At 37.0% G+C, this 23,046-nt stretch overlaps 1 protein-coding gene across 1 annotated transcript in view; it reads right to left on the reverse strand.

Moving 5' to 3' along the window:
* Positions 1-23,046, reverse strand: part of SEMA3A (semaphorin 3A) — a 232,359-nt gene that overhangs the window by 93,378 nt on the left and 115,935 nt on the right. Inside the window, exon 5 of the mRNA XM_056118541.1 lies at positions 300-393. Within this exon, the coding sequence (XP_055974516.1) occupies positions 300-393 (94 nt within the window). The remainder of the gene's footprint in view (positions 1-299; positions 394-23,046) is intronic.

Raw genomic sequence — 23,046 nt, forward strand, 5'->3', positions numbered from 1 at the left:
ATAAAAATCAAAACCATTTTTGACAAAATAAAAAATCAAATACAAGTGGCTATATAGTGAGCAGGCAATTATAAAGATACTGTTAAAACAGTTTCATTGAAAAAAATCATCAACTACATAATAAAATAATTAAAGTCATGTTTAGTGTTATATCCTCCTTTCCAAAATATGTCAACTGACATTCATCCTAAAATAGTTTGTGATTCATAATAAAAAAATTGGCACATAATAAAGGAAAAAGCAATCTGGTTATTAGCTGTAGAAATTTTCCAGGGTTTAACTGATTATTGACCACGCACCTATTAAAAGAGATGCTGTCAGAAGTTTAGGATCATATGGACTCTTCCCACGGCCATTTTCAAAATGTGAATCTTCCAGCTTGAAAATGTTATCCTATAGATAAAAAAAAAAGACGATTTAATTTTGCTATGTTTTGCTTTTGGTCCATATTTTGCTGTGCTCATAGATCACTCTGGTGGTTCTCCAGGGACCACAGAGTTGCTGAAGACCAAAATTGGTGTGGTCTTGTGCAACCTTTGCACTATCTCTCCAGCCCATAACTGTTTACAATAGGGTTTTTTAACATGTCAATCAGAGAGAATCACATATTCATGTCCACCAACAAGAATTATTATTCATGTAAACTTTCAAGATGGGGAAATTATTTATATGGATTATAATGATCTATTAGGAGAAAATATCTATTCGATTTGTTTATTTTAGTAGCATTTAAGCACATTTCAAATAACAATGTAGCACTGCACTTTAGCACTGTCCTCCGATTGTTCATCGATTTGCTCAAGTGGACACCAATAAGGTCTCACAACACATTGTGAGACTTGTTGTTACTGTTTTTGGCATATCGAATACGTCATGGGGAACTTGCCAGGCTTTGCCATGAGGGTAAGATACTCTCTCGGTAACTTGAGAGGGGCAGAGGAATCAAACCAGAATTGGCTGTGTGCAAAGCAAATGCCCTACCTGCTGTGCTATCACTCCAGCCCCAAGTAATGATATATAAGCAAAAAATGTCATAGCAAGAGGAATAAGTTTATAACGTAGGTATGACCAACTTTCCCAAATACTCTTGATGAAAAAAATGCAAATTTAAATAATAATTACTATTTTTGTCTCTTCACCAAGGGGGAAAAAAGCAGCAATCCACTGCTTATATGCCTAGAACAAAATACAGCAGCTTACTTTCTTGTGTGTACTTCTCAGAAGGAAATGCTATATAGCCATAGCTATTACTTTTTCCATTTTTATGCCTATATCTTTGTTTCTTACATGCTTCCAAGCATTTTAAGATTATGCAAATTGGGAAGTACCTGAATTTATCCTTAGCATTTTTTAAGTGAGAAATAGCAAACTGTATATATGGGGAGGTATGCTCAGAGATAGTCATTAAATCACAAACACAGAGATGATGAATGCTCATCATAGGGAAGTTTGCAAAGATGAGAATCAAAGAGCAAGACTCTGGAGTGACAATTAACCACAGAAATATGTACAATTCTTGAAATAGGAAATATGCCAATATCACTAATAACAAAGTCTTACTAAGAAAGTAGCCTGGACCTCATCAGAATTTGTCTAGCAATTGAAATTTCTGTGTGTAAGCTCATGACAAGAGGGATTTCTGAAAGCTAATTTTACAACAAGAAATGTTGGATTTAAGTAGGGCAGGATATATATGCCTTTTCCAGTAGGACATTAACTTGTCCACAGACTGAATAAATTCTCTCTCTCTCTCTCTCTCTCTCTCTCTCTCTCTCTCTCTCTCTCTCTTTCTCTCTCTCTCTGAAATATTTCTATTAGCATGTGAAAGTCTTTTCTACCATTTTGGAATTGTAAGTGATATTCATTTTATGAGCAGTAAGGATTGCTTTATTTAGCATTTAATATCTCTGATGGAGCCTATGGCATGGTTTCAAATTATGACTCTGAAAATGCATTTCAGTTAGACAGGAAAAAAATACAGAAAAGGAAGCAAACCAAAAGTGTTCTTCCTTTTTATTACTCTGAATGACAATGAACAATTCTATTCTTCCTCACAATGACTCCGAGTTTGACCATTAGCTACCCACTATCAATGACAGTCCTTTAACTGAGTTCTAAATTTTAAACTGTGCGATAATCAATAGACTTTCTCACAACCATGCTAAATTGTAGTGGGAAGGGCCATTAAATCAGGAACTGAGCAAGGATGAAAAAAATAATAAAATCTGGTTCTTTGCTCATCATTAAGTGATATCTCTGAAGAGTTGAGCCCTTTAAGTCAATGCTGAGAGTGATATTTAATTTCACTGATTTGTTAAGATGATTAAATAATTTAGAGTATTAATAGAAAAATTTCAGTTTGTTTTTATTCTATTAATTGTGCACATATAACCACTCTAACAAAAGAACATGACCTACTAATACATTTGCTACAATTATCATACGTTTTCTATATACATATTATCGTATTTATTTTGGTACAAAGATTTTCCACATGGCAGAGTCTGACAAGCTGCCTGTGGTGAATTTGATATGCCAAAAACAGTAACAAGTCTCACAAAGGAGACATTACTGGTGTCTGCTCGAGCAAACTGATGGACAATGGGAGGACAATGCTACAGTGCTACAAAGATTTACAGGACTGTGTGCAATCGAATTTCAGATAATTTCCCAACTTCATCCACATCACCATCCTGATCATCTCTCTACTATTGGCTCAAGGTCGCCTTCCAAACCACTCTATCATGTCGGTAAATTTGAAAGAACAATATTATTTGGGGGGTATATTTTGAAGGAACTTTATTTTAAATGCTTATAAAATCACTGAAATACAATGTTGTTTATAAACACATATTACAGATATTTAAATATTAAAATAGTCCTGTGACTCTTATTGGCATACCAAGAAAAAGTATAGAAGAATCTCTTAAGTAATATCAACATACATTTTGATAAAAAATTAGGAACTTATCCAAAAGGAACTTATTAATCAGTATGTGATAAAGAGTCTACTTCTGAAATGATATAGCATACCACTAACATTTGTGTATGCAATTATTTCTAACAGATAAATGAAGCAATAGATAGTTGTGATGGAATAGATGAGAACATTATTACAGGGACTGAAGAGAAAATACAGTAGGAACGGCACTTGCCTTATACACAGCTAAGCCAGGTAGGATCCCTGGCACCCCATACTGTATCTCGAACCCTGCCAGAAGTGATTCCTGAGTGCAGAGACAGGATTAAACCCTAAACACACCTGGGTATGATCCAAAAAATTTAAAAAAAATAAAATATTGGTATAAATATTGCTCTAAATACTGTGTCTTTCTGAGACATTTTAAATTACTAGCAAATCATTGCCTACCCACAAAGTGTGATGTATCTAGGATCATGTGTCTAATATGGTAATAGGACAATGTCAAAGGAGATAAAAAGCATTTCCAACTTTATGCTGAATTTTTGATTTACAAGAGCAATGGATTAGATTTCACAGAAATAGAAAGTAAATATGTCATTTATGGTTTGAAACAAGATGAAAAACTATCCTTTTTCATGATATGTGGTATAGCTGGTCTTTTCTCCCTTCCTTTCTTTTCTCTTTAACTATAACTCTTACCAAATTTTTGTGTATATACTATGTAATACTTCTATAGTCTTATATATTCTTATCAAAAGATGAACATTGAATTTCCTTTTCAAGTGAGGGGCACTGGCATAATTAGATTTCTGAGTGGATATGAAAATAGATATTTTTAACACACAAATTTTTGCAGTGTAATTTTATACCCATTTAATATATTAATGGGGTTCAATGAAGTTGAATAGTATAGGCATGCATATCTCTGATTCTGCTACTTAGTAGCTGAAGGCCTCAAGCCATCCTGAATCCTTTATTGAAGCCAACATTACTCATTTCTAAGAAGAAGATAAAAAAAATTTGTAGTGTTTATATATAATTATCATAATGATACACATAAAATGGTATGTTCTCAAAATATTATTAATTTCACTTGTAAAGTGCTTTACTTTCATAATAAAATCAATTCATTATAGTCTGACTATATCTTGATACTTCTTATGCTACGGCAAAGTGATTTTTTTTTTAACTTTCAGCAGTGGAAGCTAGAACAGATGTTTAAAATACATGTCCATGATTTCATCTCTCAAAATGAAAGAGTCATTTTTTAAAAAAAGAAAACCCAACTTGAATTAAAAATCTTTTTCAAGGCCAGTGCAATGGACAACAGGGAGGGTAGTTCCTTTGCATATAGCCAGAACAAGTTCTATCCCCAAAACCCTGAAACTGCCAGTAATGATCCCTGAGTGCAGAGCCATCTGTAAGCTCTGAACACCACCAGTTGTAGTCCAAAATCCCAAAGGGAAAAAAACATTTCTGAAACATATTTTAAAATAGAACATATGCAAAATACTTCAATAAGTAATACTAATATGATCAACTATAAAGATACCAACTTTGCTACTGCTGTTATCTTATGAACGAGGTCTACTAGTCACGTGAAATAACTCATTTTGAAAGAATTCTTTGATAATATAATTCTACATTGACACTGTGTTTTCATGTGTGACATATTACACTGGTAACTGTCAATACACTTGGAAGGCTTTTTGAAATCTGATTGCTACCCAGTGCTTTTCTGTTTTAGAGTGTTAAATAAATCACATATGCAAGTAATAAGACCAAAAATCTGAAAGCCAATGTACACAGTTGAACTTCATATCTTATATGTCTTACTTGGGCCAAAACGGTTTCATTTTTAGTCATACTTGAATGAAAAATCTAGCTGCATGAACTCTAATAGCTTTAGCAGATACTATGAACATATCATATAAGTTATTGTGCCATATTTTATTACACAATTGCATCAGTTTTCAGCAACTATTTTTAGCTTTCAAGACCACTTTTTTCCCTTTGTCTTCTGGATTTCCTGAATGTTATTAGTTTGTGGTGAGGTAAGGCATTAGAGGAAATAATAACTGTGCTAATGTCTAATCCAAAGTCTTATAAATTATAAACCATTGGTGACATCATTGCAATAAATTTCTTCAATCTCAATCTTGTCCAAGTAATAAATTTAGCTAACAAAGCTGCAATTTAGTGTTTTATTTAATGATTAAACCATAAATGATGTTTAGTTTTAAAAAAGTATGGGAAATTTGATATAAGTATAGAATTCTATATGCTTCGATGATTTGGAGTAGAAACTACTTTATAATTTGTATTATTTTATTTTTCCAAAGTTCTCTTTCTCCCTTCCATCTCTTTGTAACATTAATTTTATCTGCTCGTTGTTTTTAATTATCAAGCATTCCCTGGTCATACCAGGCTTTTCCTCATTTCTGCCTAAAGTCTGAAAATATCTTAATACTTCTTATACTATGGGATAAGTGAAATAGCCCCCTCCTCTTTGCCTCCATACTCTTACCCTCAGTTCTCAACCCCAGGGCTAACTTCCCTCCTTTTAAGGATTAATATAAAACACAATTCCTAAGAGAAATCTTCAAATTCCTGGGATGTAATTTATTAGCATCTTTTGTCTATATCCTAATTAGCAGTAGTGCATAGGCAGTGACTATACAGGGTAAAACTATTGACTGCAGCAAAGAGGATGTAACAGGATTTCACAGGAAAAATTGTGGCATACAGTACTTCACCCAAAAGAGAATCTTTTATAGGTCAAATTCATCTGGAATTGACTGCTCCTAACTATATATCCATGCTACACAATATTTTAGCTATGAGAACGTGATTATTCAATTAATTGGCATTTAAATTTTCATTTCTACATGAAGTACCTAATAATTAAATGAGACTTGTGTACATAACACTTCATTTATACAATCTCTTCCACTGTTAGAGGAAATCTATTGAAAACCACAGTATTGGATCCTGAATCCTTAGAAACAACATTAAAATAAACAATCAGAAGAACTTCAGGTAGAAAAATGTACACAGACCACCTTTATAGAACAAATCTCTGAAATCTACAAGGATTATGCTAAAAACACTGCTGTAGTGTTATAATTTTTTTAATAACTAGCAGACCTGTTTAAAAAATGTTTAATGGAAGTTCTGTGTTTCTTATAAATCGTTCTCCATCTCAGTGACTTTTCCCTAATCAATGAGGGTACAAATTTTGCCCTTTATTTCATGTATAGGTCATGATATTCAGTACAATAAAGGTTCATTGGTTTTTCCTAGCACATTTTTTACCCTTCCATGAAACATGCAGATTTTTTCTTGCTATCTTTTAACCTGATATTCAATGATCATGGTGTATCTTCTTTTACTTCTATTTAATTTCATTGAGACAGTGGAATAATCATAATATGCATTCTACAGATACTAAGAGCTGGGCATTCAGTTAATATTTAATAAGAGAATGAATGAATGAGTGAATGAAAAGAAGTTTATTTGGCTGAATGGAAGAAGCAAAATTCAAGGAAATCCAAGAATGTGCCCTGATTCCTAAGACATAATAATGTACAGATCTGATACAAATATGAGTACAATTATGTGCTAGAAATCAAGCTAAAAAATCCAAATATTAAATCAAGTTTTAAGTGAGTTTTTGAAAATATGAAACATTTTTGTTATATACAATAATAATAACTTACTTTAATACTTGGTATTAAAGTAAGTTAGTAGTATTGGTTATTGTGTATAATCATCAAATATGAGCTTACTCTTCTAAAAAGGATAAAATAAAATCCAATGACAAGGAATATAACTTTAAAGGGCCTTAGATTTTATAAACCTGTGATAAAAAGAAAAATTTTCTGTTTTATTGTTGGATCACACTAAAGTTCTCAGTGCTCACTCCTGACTCTGCCCTTAAGTAACTGTTCCAGCAGTCTTAACTGACCTGTCAGGTGTGGAGATCCAGTGAGAGCACTATAAGCATCTTCCCTGCTGTACTATCTCCAGCTCAACTTTTTAAATTTTACTAGGACTAGTGAGTTAGCACAGAAGATAGAGTACTGCCTTCCATGCAGCCAAACCAGATTCAATTCCCATCATCCCATATGGTTCCTCCCTGGAGCACTACCAGGAGTGATTCCTGAGAGCAGAGTCAGGAGCAAGCCCTGAGTACCAATGTGTGTGGCCCTCAAACCAAAAATGGGTAGCACTGTAGTACTGTCCTCCCGTTGTTCATTGGTTTGCTCAAGCGGGCCCAGTAACATCTCCATTGTGAGAGTTGTTGTTACTGTGTTTGGCATATAGAATATGTCACGGGTAGCTTGCCAGGCTTTTCGGTGCGGGTGAAATACTCTTGGTAGCTTGCCGGGCTCTCCTAGAGGGGCAGAGGAATTGAACCCGGCTCGGCCAGGCTGGCAGCTTGCAAGACAAACGCCCTACCGCTGTGCTATTGAAACACAGATTTTATTAGGTCTTAAATTTCTCATTTTGTTGCCCTTTTTCTCCTTGGGAAATTCTTATAACGCCATTATAGTAGACAGATCCTGGGATTGAACCAGTTTTTCAGTTTTTCAGGAAACTTACTTTATTTTGTTTGATTTTTATTGGTTTTTGATCCACATCTGGGAGTGCATAGTGGGCCTACTCCTGTTTCTATGCTTGGAGATTGTTTCAAGAGATATTTAAAAGAACTATGGGATTGACCTGGGCCTTCTGTAAGCAGATCATCCACTTAGGGAACTGTTTTATAGTGGGTAACAAAATAAAGGAGATGTGATGTCTGTTGTTGTTGTTTTGTTTTTTGCGCCACATCTGCCCATGCTCAGGGTTTACTCCTGGCTCTGTGCTCAGGCATCACACCTGGCTAGCTCAGGGGACCATTATAGAGTACTGACGATTGAACCGGGCTGGCTGTTCACAAGGTTAACACCCTACCTGCTGTACTGTCACTCTGGCCCCAGATGTGATGTCTTTAATTTCACCTCTTCACTTTCGGTGAGCCAGAACAATAGCCCAGCAGGTAGGGCATTGGCCTTGCACATGGCTGTCCTGGGTTCAATTCCTCTGCCCCTCTCGGAGAGTCTGGCAAGCTACCTAGAATATCTCGCGCGCATGGCAAAGCCTGTCAAACTACCTGTGACATATTCGATATGCCAAACACAGTAACAACAAGTCTCACAATGGAGATGTTACTGGGCCCACTTGAGCAAATCGATGAACAACGGGAGAACAGTGCTACAGTGCAGTGCTAATATTAATATTTAGTTTATTATGATTTCTCTTAACAAAGCCTTCATTACTGAAGGAAAAATATATTAAAATATCACATTGAGGGGCTGTAGCAATAGCACAGCGGGTAGGGCATTTGCCTTGCATGCGGCCGACCCGAGTTCAATCCCCTACATCTCATACGGTCCCCCAACCACCACCAGGAATAATTCCTGAGTGTGGAGCCAGGATTAACCCCTGTGCATAGCTGGGTGTGACCCAAAAAACAAAATAAATAAATAAAAATATTACTTTGAAAAACTTCAAAAACTTTTCTGATAAGAGCTATATATCTCCTGTGTTGGGCTGGAGTGATAGCACAGCGGGTAAGGCGTTTGCCTTGCACACAGCCAACATGGTCGATCCGAGTTCAATTCCTTCGCCCCTGTCGGAGACCCCTGCAAGCTACCGAGTATCTTGCCCCCATGGCAAAGCCTGGCAAGCTACCCATGACATATTCGATATGGTAACAAGTCTCACAATATTACTGGGCCTGCTCGAACAAATCGATGAACAATGGGAGGACAGTGACAGTGATCTCCTGTACATTGTATCTGTGAAATTACCTGACCAATTTTCACTTAATAGGAATTACTTCAAATATTTCTTCAAATATCTCTGGGGGAGTAAGCAGGTGAAACAATGAACTGGTGAAGCTGTTTAGGTTTGTTAAATGAATTTTCACACATAAAAAGTTATAATTTTATTGATAGCACAGTGGTAGGGCCTTCGCCTTACAAGCGGCCAGCATGGCCGACCCGAGTTCGATTCCTCCGCCCCTTTCGGAGAGCCCGGCAAGCTACCGAGAGTATTCGATATGCCAAGCACAGTAACAACAAAGCCTCCAATGGAGACGTTACTGGGCCCACTCGAGCAAATCGACGATCAACGGGAGGGCCTTTACCTTTACCTTACCTTTACCATATTTATTTTAGAAACTTTTTTATGATTTAAAAAAATTCTAATGTAATCAATGATACGTTAAATAAATTATTAGCTATGACTTGGTAAGGTTAATGTTTGGTATATAAAGGTGAAAAGTCTAATTGTGTAATTTAAGGAGCATAGAAGAAATTAGAACAGAAATACATTAATTATATGAATGAGTATTGTATGTAAAACATTTTGATTCTTCCTCTTTAAAACTGATTTAATAATGGACAAATCGCTTGAATATTTGTGAAATATTAGTTTTCAGCATGTGTTCAATATTAAGTAAACTAATCAAACATTTTATGAACATAATGCCATATGTGACTTATTATAACATTGTTACATAATTTCTGTTCTAATTTCTTCTATGCTCCTTAAATTACACAATTAGGGCTTTGGGGGTACCATAATGGGTGCAGGGGAATTGAAGCCAGGTCAGCTGCATACAAGGCAAGCACTCTATCCACTATACTATCCGTCCAGTCATCTTTAGACATAATGTTATATTATAGTTTATGAGGGATGGTTTTATTCCATTTATTTATTGTAATATGTATATTAGACAAAGATATCTATGAATACATGTGATGTATACACTAGGTGTAGGTACAAGCGGTCAGGGCAGCTTGTAGATCAAAGGAAGAAGAAAAGAGGCAGGCAGCATATTATTTTGTCTAAAGAAAACACCATGAAGAAAATATCTCAACACAAGTATAAATCATATTGCAAAAGATATTGAGTTTAGACAGAATATGTAGGCAGAGATCAGGGTGAAAAATACAAAATCAACTGTGGAAAGTTTTCTGTGCCAGAAAAAACTCAGTCTGTATTCACAAGGTGTCCATGACAGTGATAATTTTCACTTTAGAACAATAACATCAAAGAAAGTGAAGTATTTTGATGAATCTGCCAGTGATGTGTAGAATAATTTAGAGACACATGAGCTTGGTGGCAGGAAGAGAACTATTGCCATTCCTGAGGGAAGGGAGAATTAGGTCTTGTTACACATTACAGCACTTTGAAGGAATTTTGTATTTTGTATGTTGTGACTTGGTTCAGTTGTTTAGCTTCTTTGTAGCTCACATTTCTTAACTTCCGCTGCATCAGAAACCCTTTGATATTTTAGTACAACTATGTGCTTTATCCTGAAGAAAAAGTAAGCTAAGCATAGATTCTTCTTATAAGCAACATCTAGGGTTAATTAAATGTATGCAATCATGGTAAGAGATTCTAAAATAATTATTTCTTCAATTGCTTCTAAATTAACTTCAAGCAATAATTTTCCTTTTCTAACAAAGTGTGATTCTAGCTCATAATTCTGGACTTAGACATTTCCTTCTGTTGTTCTTTGTCTTTCTCTTTAAATATAAATACAGGGAATATCTGCACTTATTTTCAAATTTATCTTCTAACTATTATATATATGAATTAACTTATTTGTATGAATTCAGTTATTGAACTTCTGCTCTGTTCCCTCTGCTATTCCAATTATGAAAACTTGATTTTATGACTAGTATAAAATATACTTATTTTTCATAATTATTCAAATTAATTGCTAGTAAGACTCTTTGGTTCTCAACAAAAAGAAATTACTATTAATAATCTTCATAAAATATGTCTATGAGAAAAATATTTAAGTATAAATTCTGGGAAGATACAAAAGGAATGCAAATCTGGTCCCTGTGATCTAATGATAATTTAAAAAAATATTTTTTAAGAAGCAAGCAGAATTTTATGACCTGATCATAATGTATTAAATATAGTTTATATTTTAACTGTAATTTCAGTCATATAATATTAGAATTTTCTCTTTCTCCATATTAAGGCAAATAAATGCTCCAAGTAAATGATTGATCATTGAAAGTAGAAATTTGTTAAAGATAAGTTCAATAAAAAGGTATACTGTCAGAATTTTGTTATACTATTTTAGGTATAGTTGTCTATCCAGGATTTTACCACATATAAATTTTGCTTCTGAGAAATTCTTAAAGTCTAAAATAGAAATAAAGACAATAAAATCATAGGATAGATGACAAGCATATAAAATTCATCTATAGGATGAACTTAAATATTGACTACGGTTCTGGCCTCACTGATTTCAATTTCTTTTTGCACTACTTAAGCATGTCCTAGTACAGTAAAGTCTTATCTCTTGCCTTCATAGATGTGATATGACTTTTCTGTGATGTAGAGTTTTATCTGTTTGAATTTCAAGGTAAAAGTGATGAAATTTTTATTAGTTATAGATCATTAAATCTATATTCTGTGCCACTAATTGATAATTCTAGAACACATTTGCTCATTTCTTTTTCTAAAAATGTATTTATTATTTTTATTTTTTGTGTGTATGTAAGGGGGTGGGGGTTGGGCCACACCTGATGATACTCAGGGGTTGCTCCTGTCTCTCTACTCAAGAATCACTCCTGACAGTGCTCAGGGGACAGTATGGGATACCAAGGATTGAACCTGCAACAGCTGTGTGCAAGGCAAATGCCTACCTGCTGTACTATTTCTCAAGCCCCCTAGAACACGTTTCTTTAGTTCTCTATAATGTAGATATTATTTTCTCTGAAATGTACATACTTCAGAGAATGTTCTCAAGGATCATGATATGATGTCTATTAACATAAGTAAACCTACTTAAGTCATATAGAAATTTTCTCTATTGTAATTATAAATACATATCGCTTTGAATTCATGTTGATAACATACTTATGCTAATCACATCTAATATCTACTAATCAACTATTAGTCAAAGATACTCTCCTAAGTACTTTTTAAGTAATGTATTTACTATTTACCCTCACAATATATTATGATTATACTAATTTGTGATAAAAATCACAAAGAGAGAAGCGTTCAGTCTAAGAGAAGGACCACATGGAGGGTGCGGGAACCACAGATCCCGGAGGAAAAAAAAAAAAAAACAGGTTCCAAAAAGAGCCGAGATCACCCGCAAGTTCCAGATGGAGTAGGTGCCGCATCCCGCCTCCCCCAGATGGAACCCCGGTGACCAGAAGCCTCTACAAACACAGCTCGAGTATGCGGGAACGAGGACTTTTTCTCAAAACCGCGCGGCCGCTTACGCGCGACATCTCTCTATATACAAAGTGATCAATGAGAAGTAAACCACCCAATCTTTCTCCCTGAAAATCAGAGTTAAGTTTGGAGCACGGACACAGCCCCAGAAACACAAGGACTTAATGCAGAACCCAGCAGCTTAGAGCAGAAAAGTGAACGGACGATGCATTAACCCAGGCCATCATTTCTGCCCAGAGGGGAAAGGGTGTTGCCCCATTCGCCCTCTCTTCTCTGGAAAGAAGGATGGCGGCCGCATGGGAGCCTTGTGGACAGCAGGTATGAGCCGGGGGTGTGGGGGCGACTAAAACCTCACGAGAAGGGGGGCGTTCCGGTCCGTCCTTCACGCCCTACCGAGGTCAACAGTTGCCCCCCACGAGCGGCTCCCCAGCACGGCCACAGTCCCAGAAGCATAAGGACTTAATGCAGAACCCGGCAGCTTGGAGCAGAAAAGTGAAAGGACTATGCGTTAATCCAGGCCATCAAGTCTGCCGGAGGGGAAAGGGTGTTGCCCCATTCGCCCTCTCCTCTCTGGAAAGAAATATGGCGGCCACACGGGAGCCTTGTGGACAGCAGGTATGAGCCGGGAGTGTGGGGGCGACTAAAACCTCATGGGAAGGGGGGCGTTTCGCTCCGCCCTTCACGCCCTACCGAGGCCACCAGTTGCCCCCCACTAGCGGCTCTCCAGCACGGCCACGTCTCCGGTGCACAGAAACCAATTTCTTAACTATCTGACTTTCAGTAGAAATACTTCCAGGGTCAATAGGTAAAATAGCAGAAATCCAAAACCAACATTTAATTCTTGAACCCAGCTGTAGAAAGCAAATCACTTCACAATGCTTTTTCAGCATGTCTGATTTGGGGGGGGGGTAAACTCTAAATAATAGTGGTGAATCTTTTATTGAAACAATGAATCTAATCAAAGCAGATAGAGTGTTAACTAGAATTCATCTGCCTCACAGGGACGGGGAGGGGTGGGGGGTGGGGTTTTATTGGGGTTCTTCATGGTAAAAAATAAGTACTGGTAAAGGGAAATGTGTTTGACATTTGCATGACTGAGACATAAACCTGAAAGCTTTGTAACCTTTCCCACAGTGATTCAATAAATAAATAAAATAAAAAAAAATCACAAAGAGAAAGAACAAGAACTGTCTAAAATCATAGTATACAAAGCCATGCAATCTATTTCTAAAAACAGTAATAAATAGATGATAAAAAAGCTAATTTTCTTGCACTTTATTTGCACCATTTTGTTCTTTCATGTATATATCCCATATGTAAAGTGCTAAATATAATATCTAAATTCAACTTAGCATACAATTTTAGTTCATGCATATAATAGAGCAAAAATTAATGATGATGACTGATAACACAATGTTTAATCAAGTTCTTACATAATTCCATCAATGTAGTGAGGGTATGTAGAATAGTGTTAGTTTTTGAAACTTCATTAAATTAGTTTGTTTCTAAGTTTGCAGAAAGTTAGAATAACTTAATTCACTTTTCTCTTAAAAACAATATGTACATACATACAGTTCTTACAGCTGGATTGAATAGGATTTGCCCTTTAAATTTAAAGAACTTGAATTTATCTAGTTCCACAAACAAAGATCAGTGACATAATTCATCTGCTTTTTGTCATCATTAAAATTAATGGTACGAACCAAGGAAAACAGAAAGCACATGTGTGCATACTTCATGCATATTATGTTTTTAATAGGTGCTTAATTTGAGTTTATGCAGATATCACATACCTGTCATGGTATAATTATTTAGCTATGAATGATCTTAATTCCTAAGGTATGTAACAATGAAAGGGAAAATTTTATCTTGGCTAGAATGAGAATTTCCAGAACATGAGCAAATTACTCTGCAATGTTTGATCCAGTGAGAGTTGGTACAGTAAGATCAGTCAGCGTAAAGTAATGGTACACAAAAAATAAAGTATTAGAATAATTTGTATGATCTTTCCTTGTGCATTTACAGCTTTCTCTGTTCAAATTATAATTGCCTTTTATTTGTCATCTTATAATTTTATAAAGCATTAGTCTTTTATCATAAATTGTGAAAGTTCAGCCACTTCCTTTATCTTATTTTTATTTTTAATATCTATGATGAGATACAGTTGGATGTTTGTTAACCCAAATACAAATATGTCAATAGAACATATGTATTATAAGATGAACGGATATGCATATTTTTTAATTGATACCATCTGGGAAGTTAACAAGTCAAAATATATTTTATTTATAGCAAGCTTTGTTTTAGCATATTCATGTCATTCAAATATTGTCACAATTTTGCGATGTAAATATATGATTTTCTTTTTGAAAATTAGCAAAGATTTAAAAAATATATTGTTTTTGCTTTGTGCCACACCCTGCAGTGCTCAGGGCTTATTCCTGGCTTTATACTAAGTACTTAGGTTGGCCATGTGCAAGGCAAGTACCTACATGCAATAGTATCTCTCTGGTCTTGGAAATGTGTATTATTTTGCAAATATGCTGAAAAAGAGGGACTGGAGTGATAGCACAGCGGGTAGGGTGTTTGCCTTGCATGTGGCCAACCCAGGTTCTATTCCCAGCATCCCATATGGTCCTGCCAGCACTGCCATGAGTAATTCCTGAGTACAGAGCCAGGAGTCCCCCCTGTGCATTGCCGGGTGTGACCCAAAAAGGAAAAAAAAAGGCAATGTAAAAGAGAAAGAGATCAGTGTCTCAATTCTTGATGAGAAAATAAATTTTGGATAATAGTTTGGAAGTGGAGATATTCTTTAAAATGGATGTGTCTTTAAAAGCATCAATTTGTTTTTGAAAATCTATACAATTGAAATAAAATTAAAGGAAGAAATTTATCATCACACTTAAAATGTAAGAAAAATTCCACACCAGTAAAAGATAAATATGAAACTGTGACATAGCTATTAACTAACTATAATGCCCAAATCAAAATATACATTTATATTTTAGTTTTCACAATAACAATAATTATTACCTCTAATCAATCACTGTATACACAATATGTAGTAATGTAGCAAACATGTAAAATTCATAGAAACGTCTAAGTCCATGTCTTAAAATTTAAGTATTTTTGTTTCTGCAATATTTTGTACAACTATTGTGTTACATTGAATTAAAATATCAAGTCCTCTTTTGCTTAATGTCTAAGTTTATTAAATCTTCAAATTGAGAGCACATAGGTTGAATGTGATCTAGAGAACCAGATTGTTTGTTGTAGTTAAAACAGGGCTTTGAAATTATGAATGCCTTTTCATAGGATATAGGACATTTCATCAGACATTTTTATCACTGTTCTCTTTGGTGTCTCAATCTCCATCTTAGTACTCCACATGGCCACATATTATACCTTTCATATTTAACAGATAAATTCCATTTATACCCAAATACTCCCACTTTTATAGATTTACATCAGTTAACAATATCCATACAAGGATTGTAGTCATGATGTCTTGTATCATGATAGAAGCTCTGAAAGTTTAGTTATTAATCATAGTTAAATGGAGATGATCATGGAAATTTAAAGTAATTTTAAACAAAGTTTAAATTTTAATACCATAAATCTCCATAACTTTTCATTTATTTGTAATATATATAATTTGTATATTCACTGACATATATTTATTTTTAATGTGGAAGTAGGGCTATTTATTCAACCCCTAATTAAGTTGAATGAATCTGGTATGAATGTTACATTATTTTTTTTTAAATTTATTTATTTATTGAATCACCGTGGGAAAGGTTACAAAGTTCTCAGGTTTAGGTCTCAGTCATGCAAATATCAAACACATTTCCCTTTACCAAAACTTATTTTTTACCATGAAGAACCCCAATAAAACCCCACCCCCCACCCCTCCTAGTCCCTGTGGTGCAGATGAATTCTAGTTAACACTCTATCTGCTTTGATTAGATTCACTGTTTCAATAAAAGATTCACCACTATTATTTAGAGTTTACCCCCCCCCCAAATCAGACATGCTGAAAAAGCATTGTGAAGTGATTTGCTTTCTACAGCTGGGTTCAAGAATTAAATGTTGGTTTTGGATTTCTGCTATTTTACCTATTGACCCTGGAAGTATTTCTACTGAAAGTCAGATAGTTAAGAAATTGGTTTCTGTGCACCGGAGACGTGGCCGTGCTGGAGAGCCGCTAGTGGGGGGCAACTGGTGGCCTCGGTAGGGCGTGAAGGGCGGACCAAAACGCCCCCCTTCCCATGAGGTTTTAGTCGCCCCCACACCCCCGGCTCATACCTGCTGTCCACAAGGTTCCCATTCGGCCGCCATCTTTCTTTCCAGAGAGGAGAAGGCGAATGGGGCAACACCCTTTCCCCTCTGGACAGACCTGATAGCCTGGATTAATGCATAGTCCATTCACTTTTCTGCTCCAAGCTGCCGGGTTCTGCATTAAGTCCTTGTGCTTCTGGGGCCGTGGCCGTGCTGGAGAACCGCTCGTGGGGGGCAACTGGTGACCTCGGTAGGGCGTGAAGGACGGACCGGAACGCCCCCCTTCCCATGAGGTTTTAGTCGCCCCCACATCCCCGGCTCATACCTGCTGTCCACAAGGCTCCCATGTGGCCGCCATCTTTCTTTCCAGAGGGAGGAGGGCGGAAGGGACCAACACCCTTTCCCCTCCGGGCAGACATGATGGCCTGGATTAACGCATAGTCCTTTCACTCTTCTGCTCCAAGCTGTTGGGTTCTGCATTAAGTCCTTGTGCTTCTGGGGCTGTGGCCGTGCTGGAGAGCCGCTCGTTTGGGGCAACTGTTGACCTCGGTAGGGTGTGAAGGACGGACCGGAACGCCCCCCTTCCCATGAGGTTTTAGTCGCCCCTACACCCCCGGCTCATACCTGCTGTCCACAAGGCTCCCATGTGGCCGCCATCTTTCTTTCCAGAGGGAGGAGGGCGGAAGGGACCAACACCCTTTCCCCTCCGGGCAGACATGATGGCCTGGATTAACGCATAGTCCATTCACTTTTCTGCTCCAAGGTGCTGGGTTCTGCATTAAGTCCTTGTGCTTCTGGGGCCATGGCCGTGCTGGAGAACTGCTCGTGGGGGGCAACTGGTGACCTCGATAGGGCGTGAAGGACGGACCGGAACGCCCCCCTTCCCATGAGGTTTTAGTTGCCCCCACACCCCCGGCTCATACCTGCTGTCCACAAGGCTCCTATGTGGCCGCCATCTTTCTTTCCAGAGGGAGGAGGGTGGAAGGGACCAACACCCTATCCCCTCCGGGCAGACATGATGGCCTGGATTAACGCATAGTCCATTCACTTTTCTGCTCCAAGGTGCTGGGTTCTGCATTAAGTCCTTGTGCTTCTGGGGCCATGGCCATGCTGGAGAGCCGCTCACGGGGGGCAAATGGTGACCTCGGTAGGGCGTGAAGGACGGACCGGAACGCCCCCTTTCCCATGAGGTTTTAGTCGCCCCCACACCCCCGGCTCATACATGCTGTCCACAAGGCTCCCATGTGGCCGCCATCTTTCTTTCCAGAGGGAGGAGGGCGGAAGGGACCAAAACCCTTTCCCCTCCAGGCAGACATGATGGCCTGGATTAACGCATAGTCTTTTCACTTTTCTGCTCCAAGCTGCTGGGTTCTGCATTAAGTCCTTGTGTTTCTGGGGCTGTGGCCGTGCTGGAGAGCCGCTCGTGGGGGCCAACTGGTGACCTTGGTAGGGCGTGAAGGACGGACCCGAACGCCCCCCTTCCCATGAGGTTTTAGTTGCCCCCACACCCCCGGCTCATACCTGCTGTCCACAAGGCTCCCATGTGGCCGCCATTCTTCTTTCGAGAGAAGAGAGGGCGAATGGGGCAACACCCTTTCCCCTCTAGCAGACTTGATGGCCTGGATTAACGCATAGTCCTTTCACTTTTCTGCTCCAAGCTGCTGGGTTCTGCATTAAGTCCTTGTGCTTCTGGGGCTGTGGCCGTGCTGGAGAGCCGCTCGTGGGGGGCAACTGGTGACCTCGGTAGGGTGTGAAGGACGGACCGGAATGCCCCCCTTCCCATGAGGTTTTAGTTGCCCCCACTCCCCCGGCTCATGCCTGCTGTCCACAAGGCTCCCATGTGGCCGCCATCTTTCTTTCCAGAGAGGAGAGGGCGAATGGGGCAACACCCTTCCCTTCTGGACAGTCATGATGGCCTGGATTAACGCATAGCCCGTTCACTTTTCTGCTCCAAGCTGCTGGGTTATGCATTAAGTCCTTGTGTTTCTGGGGCTGTGGCCGTACTCCAAACTTAACTATGATTTTCAGAGAGAAACGTTGGGTGGTTTACTTTGTATATATGGATCACTTTGTATATAGAGAGATGTCGCGCAGCTGCGTAAGCGGCCGCGCGGTTTTGAGGAAAAGTCCCAGTTCCCGCATACTCGAGCTGTGGTTGTCGAGGCTTCTGGTCACCGGGGTTCCATCTGGGGGAGGCGGGATGCGGTACCTACCCCATCTGGGGCTTCCCGATGATCTCGGCTCTTTTTGGAACCTGTTTTTTTTTTTTTCCCTTCGGGATCTGTGGATCCCGCCCTCCATGTTGTCCTGCTCTTGGGCTGAATGCTGTAAATATGGCGCTGGGGGGGGCGGGCTGTGGGTGTGACTTCCGGAATCAGAGGTTACCTGGGAGGTGTAGTCCCGGGAGATTTGAGGAAAAGTCCTAGTTCCCGCATACTCGAGCTGTGATTGTAGAGGCTTCTGGTCACCGGGGTTCCATCTGGGGGAGGCGGGATGCGGTACCTACCCCATCTGGGGCTTCCCGATGATCTCGGCTCTTTTTGGAACCTGTTTTTTTTGTTTCCTTCGGGATCTGTGGATCCCGCCCTCCATGTTGTCCTTCTCTTGGGCTGAATGCTGTAAATATGGCCTGAATGTTACATTATTTTTTAAAAAATATTTTCATTGAATATCTGTTAAATAGATCATTGCAAAGTTGTTAATTATTGGGTTTCAGTCATACAATGATCCAACAATCATCCCTGATAATTAATGACATGGCATGCCTCTGTTTTATTTAGAAATATTAAGTGTTTGAAATATTTACAGAATTTGTAAGTGTTGAATTTTAAGGGTTTATGGTTAACCACTGCAAAACCAGATTGAATAAACCTCAGAGAAGTGCTCAGATATTGTGTGACTTTTGCTGTCAAATTAATGACCATACAATGACAATGTATAGAAAATGTTCACTTTTATGTCATTATTTATGTAACATGTAATTAGTTATAAATTGCTCTCTCACTACAGAAGCCAGTATCTGCTTTTAAAGAAAGTATTAGCTGTGCTCATATTATTGTAAGAAAATAATCAGAAATGTAAAAAATTATGTGGTTTATTAAAATGTTTGATGCTGAAAATTAATATGTACCTAAAATTACTACTTACACAAGTTGGAAATTTTAATCACTCTTTTTTCTCACTTGTATTTGTTTATGACTGGTTGGTTAGCAATCCAATAGAATTTCAAAGGTATGGCTTTACACCTCTTTATGTGTATATGACTCACATAAAAAATCTTTGTTACAAATTATTTTAAATAGTTGAAAGTTCAATTTATACCCTACTAAAATTATTCATAGCTATTTACAGTTTTAAAAAACAGACTTTAATCCTTGCCATAAGAAGCTTTATATATGTGTGTATATATACACACATTTATATAAAAGCTTTATGTGTATGCAAATATACATAAAGCTCTAGATGACTAGAGTATTAATACATATGAACACTGAGAATAGTAAAATGTTATATAAATATAATATAAATTAAATATAAATAAAAAAATATGGAAGAGATGATTTAAGTATGTTGAATGTGAACATACATGGTACATATTAAAGAATAGCCTCGCCTAAAGTGGATTAATAATATTGAAATAATGGGTAATAAAGTATAACAAGCTAGATAGCTTAAATTGAATGATATTACCTTTAAATATAATCTATAAAAAAGAAAAATAACAATGTAGTCCAGAGACAATAGGTGATGATTCAATCATTCAGTTTTGGAAACTATTCCACAAAATTGCTCTGCCCTTTTTCTTTGATAACTATTGTGGGTTTCTGTTAAATATTTATTCCTAACTTCAAAGTTAATTCTGTAAGTGCATTATTCTATATATACAATACAAACAACATCTAATTTCTATTAGTAATTATGCTATGTTTATTTTTGTTGATCTGATTCAAGTCTCGATTTATGCTTCACTGAGCATGATTGATCATACAGGTGGTGTGTGGGTGGCAGGCTTAGATGTACCGACCTTTTCAGTGAAGTATTAGCTGGTTTTAAGTCGTATGACTTGATATTTTCTTGGTTTGACTCTATTTACAGCAGTATTTTTTCAGTTTTTCATATCATTATAGAAATAAAAGTAATCACACTTAGAGATTTAAAAGCTCTAAGTGTGATTACTTTTATTTCTATAATCATATTTAAGGGCGTAATTAATGAGACAACATGCTACAGTTCAATGTGAGAAAAAGTGTACAAAACAGCTGCCTTACTCTGAAGAGTTCAATTACAGTTTGCTCAAAAGCTTAAACGCACATAGAAAACAAAACAAAATAAAACAAAACAAAACAATTGATAATAGAGACCGCAAAAAAAAATGACTTGTCACTGTTTCTGTACAACCTTTAAAATTATTTTGAATACATGAAAAATGTTGATTTTAAATATTTTATACCTTTTAAAATTAATGTAAAATTATGATTAGTGTCAATAATTAGGAGGTAGAAAATTCTTTTCGACTACAGAATCATAATTCCAAACATGTCTTTTATAAATTTTTACGTAGAAACATTTGAAAATAAAAGATTCCTATCACCTTTTCAGAAAATTGAATAGTAAATTGAGAAAAAGTGTACAAAATCTTTAGTAAAATTGCTTTTGGCATGTTTTAACTTTTTTCAATTTTCCATAACTCATAAAATAATCTGTTAAATTAATTTTTTAAATTTTGTTTTAATTTTATTTTCTTCAAATTGTACATTTTTGAGTGGTGCCACACTTGACATTGCTCAGAGATTACTCCTGTCAGGGTTCTTTGGCCATATTTGATTCGAAGAACCAAACCCAAGTTAGCAACTTGCAAGGTGAGCACCCTATATGCTGTGCTGTTGCTGAGGCCCCAGAATGCTTCAACTTCTAAATACTGATCTGGAATAGTAAGGATTTGGGTACAAGTTCAGCTAGCATATATGTTGGTTGCAGTGTATGTGTTGAGGTTTTATGTGGCTCTGTAAAAAGGCATCCTCTAAAGATCCAAAATAATTTCTTAAGGAAATCACTTTATTTTATGGTTTTAAAAATTAAAATGATACTTGTACCAAAGCTAGAGTTGAGCGGGTAGGGTGTTTGCCGCTGCATAAGGCTGACCCAGATCTGATCTTTGGCATGACTTAAGTCCCTCTGAGCACCACCAGAAGTGATCTTTGAGCATAGAGCCAAGAGTACACCCTGAGCACCACTGAATACACCCCAAAATGAAGCAGGATTATTTCATTTTATTCCATTTTATATTTACTCCATAAAAATGGAGTATTTGTGGAATTTGAGCTTAGTGTTCTAATCCTTAAATTTAATGTACCAGATATGGCATGTACTTGAAATTTAGGTGGGTTTGGTTTTTTATTTTTGTGGTTTTTTTGGCAAAGGCACTAAAACTTTTTCTAATGTGTAAGTTGTACATGCTGTGAAAAATAAAAATTTGGGTAATTTTTAGTTGGTTAATCTAAAAAGGAAAATACATTATTTGCCTCAGATGTTTCAACTACTAAGTAAAAAAAATGCCTGAAATAAGGCAGAAATTGTTCTCAGCAGCAAATTATTTTTTATTATTAAAGTTGTTGCATTTTGAAAATATACTTATGAACTGCTATTCACAGTTATGTATTGTCAACTGTTGTGTAGAGGCCTAAGGGGAGTTAAAGTATATTGAACAGTAAATCTTGCCAATGCCCATCAATGTGCATTTGGTGGGGGCAGGAGAATAAAGGATAAAGATATGTCAATATTATTAAGGGAGGATGCTACATTTGGAATGAGATATTTTTTTGGCTAGCTGTACCAATAAACTGTATTGAAGTTTAGGAGGACCAAAGGGAGGATGAGAGGGGGTGTCTTAGGAAATGAGACATAGATGTGGGCGGATATCATATTACAAAGGGCTTTGAAACTGGTTGTAAAATCTTAGACACTGTTCTAAGGCAAGAAAGTAACTGGTGGGCTGGGATGACAGCAATGAATGAACACAGATGGAAATAAAAATCTGCCACAAGATCAAGAGAGGAGAAAATGATGATTACTGCTAAATTGAGGGATATCCTGAATCATGTGTAGAAGTCAAAAACTGTATCAAAACTGGAAATTTTGCAAACTTTTTTCTCCACTATTTAACAGAGAAGAAACAGTTGGAGAATATGGAAAATGTGTAATCATGTATACCATAAAATGATTTGATCATAATCATCTGTTTATAGCACTCTAAATACTGTCATGTCTACTACTCTTCTAAAAACAAATAAGATCCACTGCTTAATATTTTATATTCTCTTGACCTTCTAAAACAAATTAAAATGGAATAAACAAATTTGAATGAGCTATGAGAAGACACTGATGGTTGTTTAAATCTATGACATTCAATTTTTTGAGAAATATAACTGAACATAAATGTTTGGTGCTGGAGAAACAGAAGGCTCTGTGAACTGAGAGCACCACACAGGGTCCCAAACACCTCTGGGAGCAATACCCTTGCATAAAGTTGGGAGAATTTCAGGTAAGCCCCGCCCCCCAAATACAAATAATCACCCCAGAATGCT

This window comes from Sorex fumeus, unplaced genomic scaffold, assembly GCF_029834395.1.
Source record: "Sorex fumeus unplaced genomic scaffold, SorFum_2.1 ptg000037l, whole genome shotgun sequence".
Taxonomy (NCBI): Eukaryota; Metazoa; Chordata; class Mammalia; order Eulipotyphla; family Soricidae; genus Sorex; species Sorex fumeus.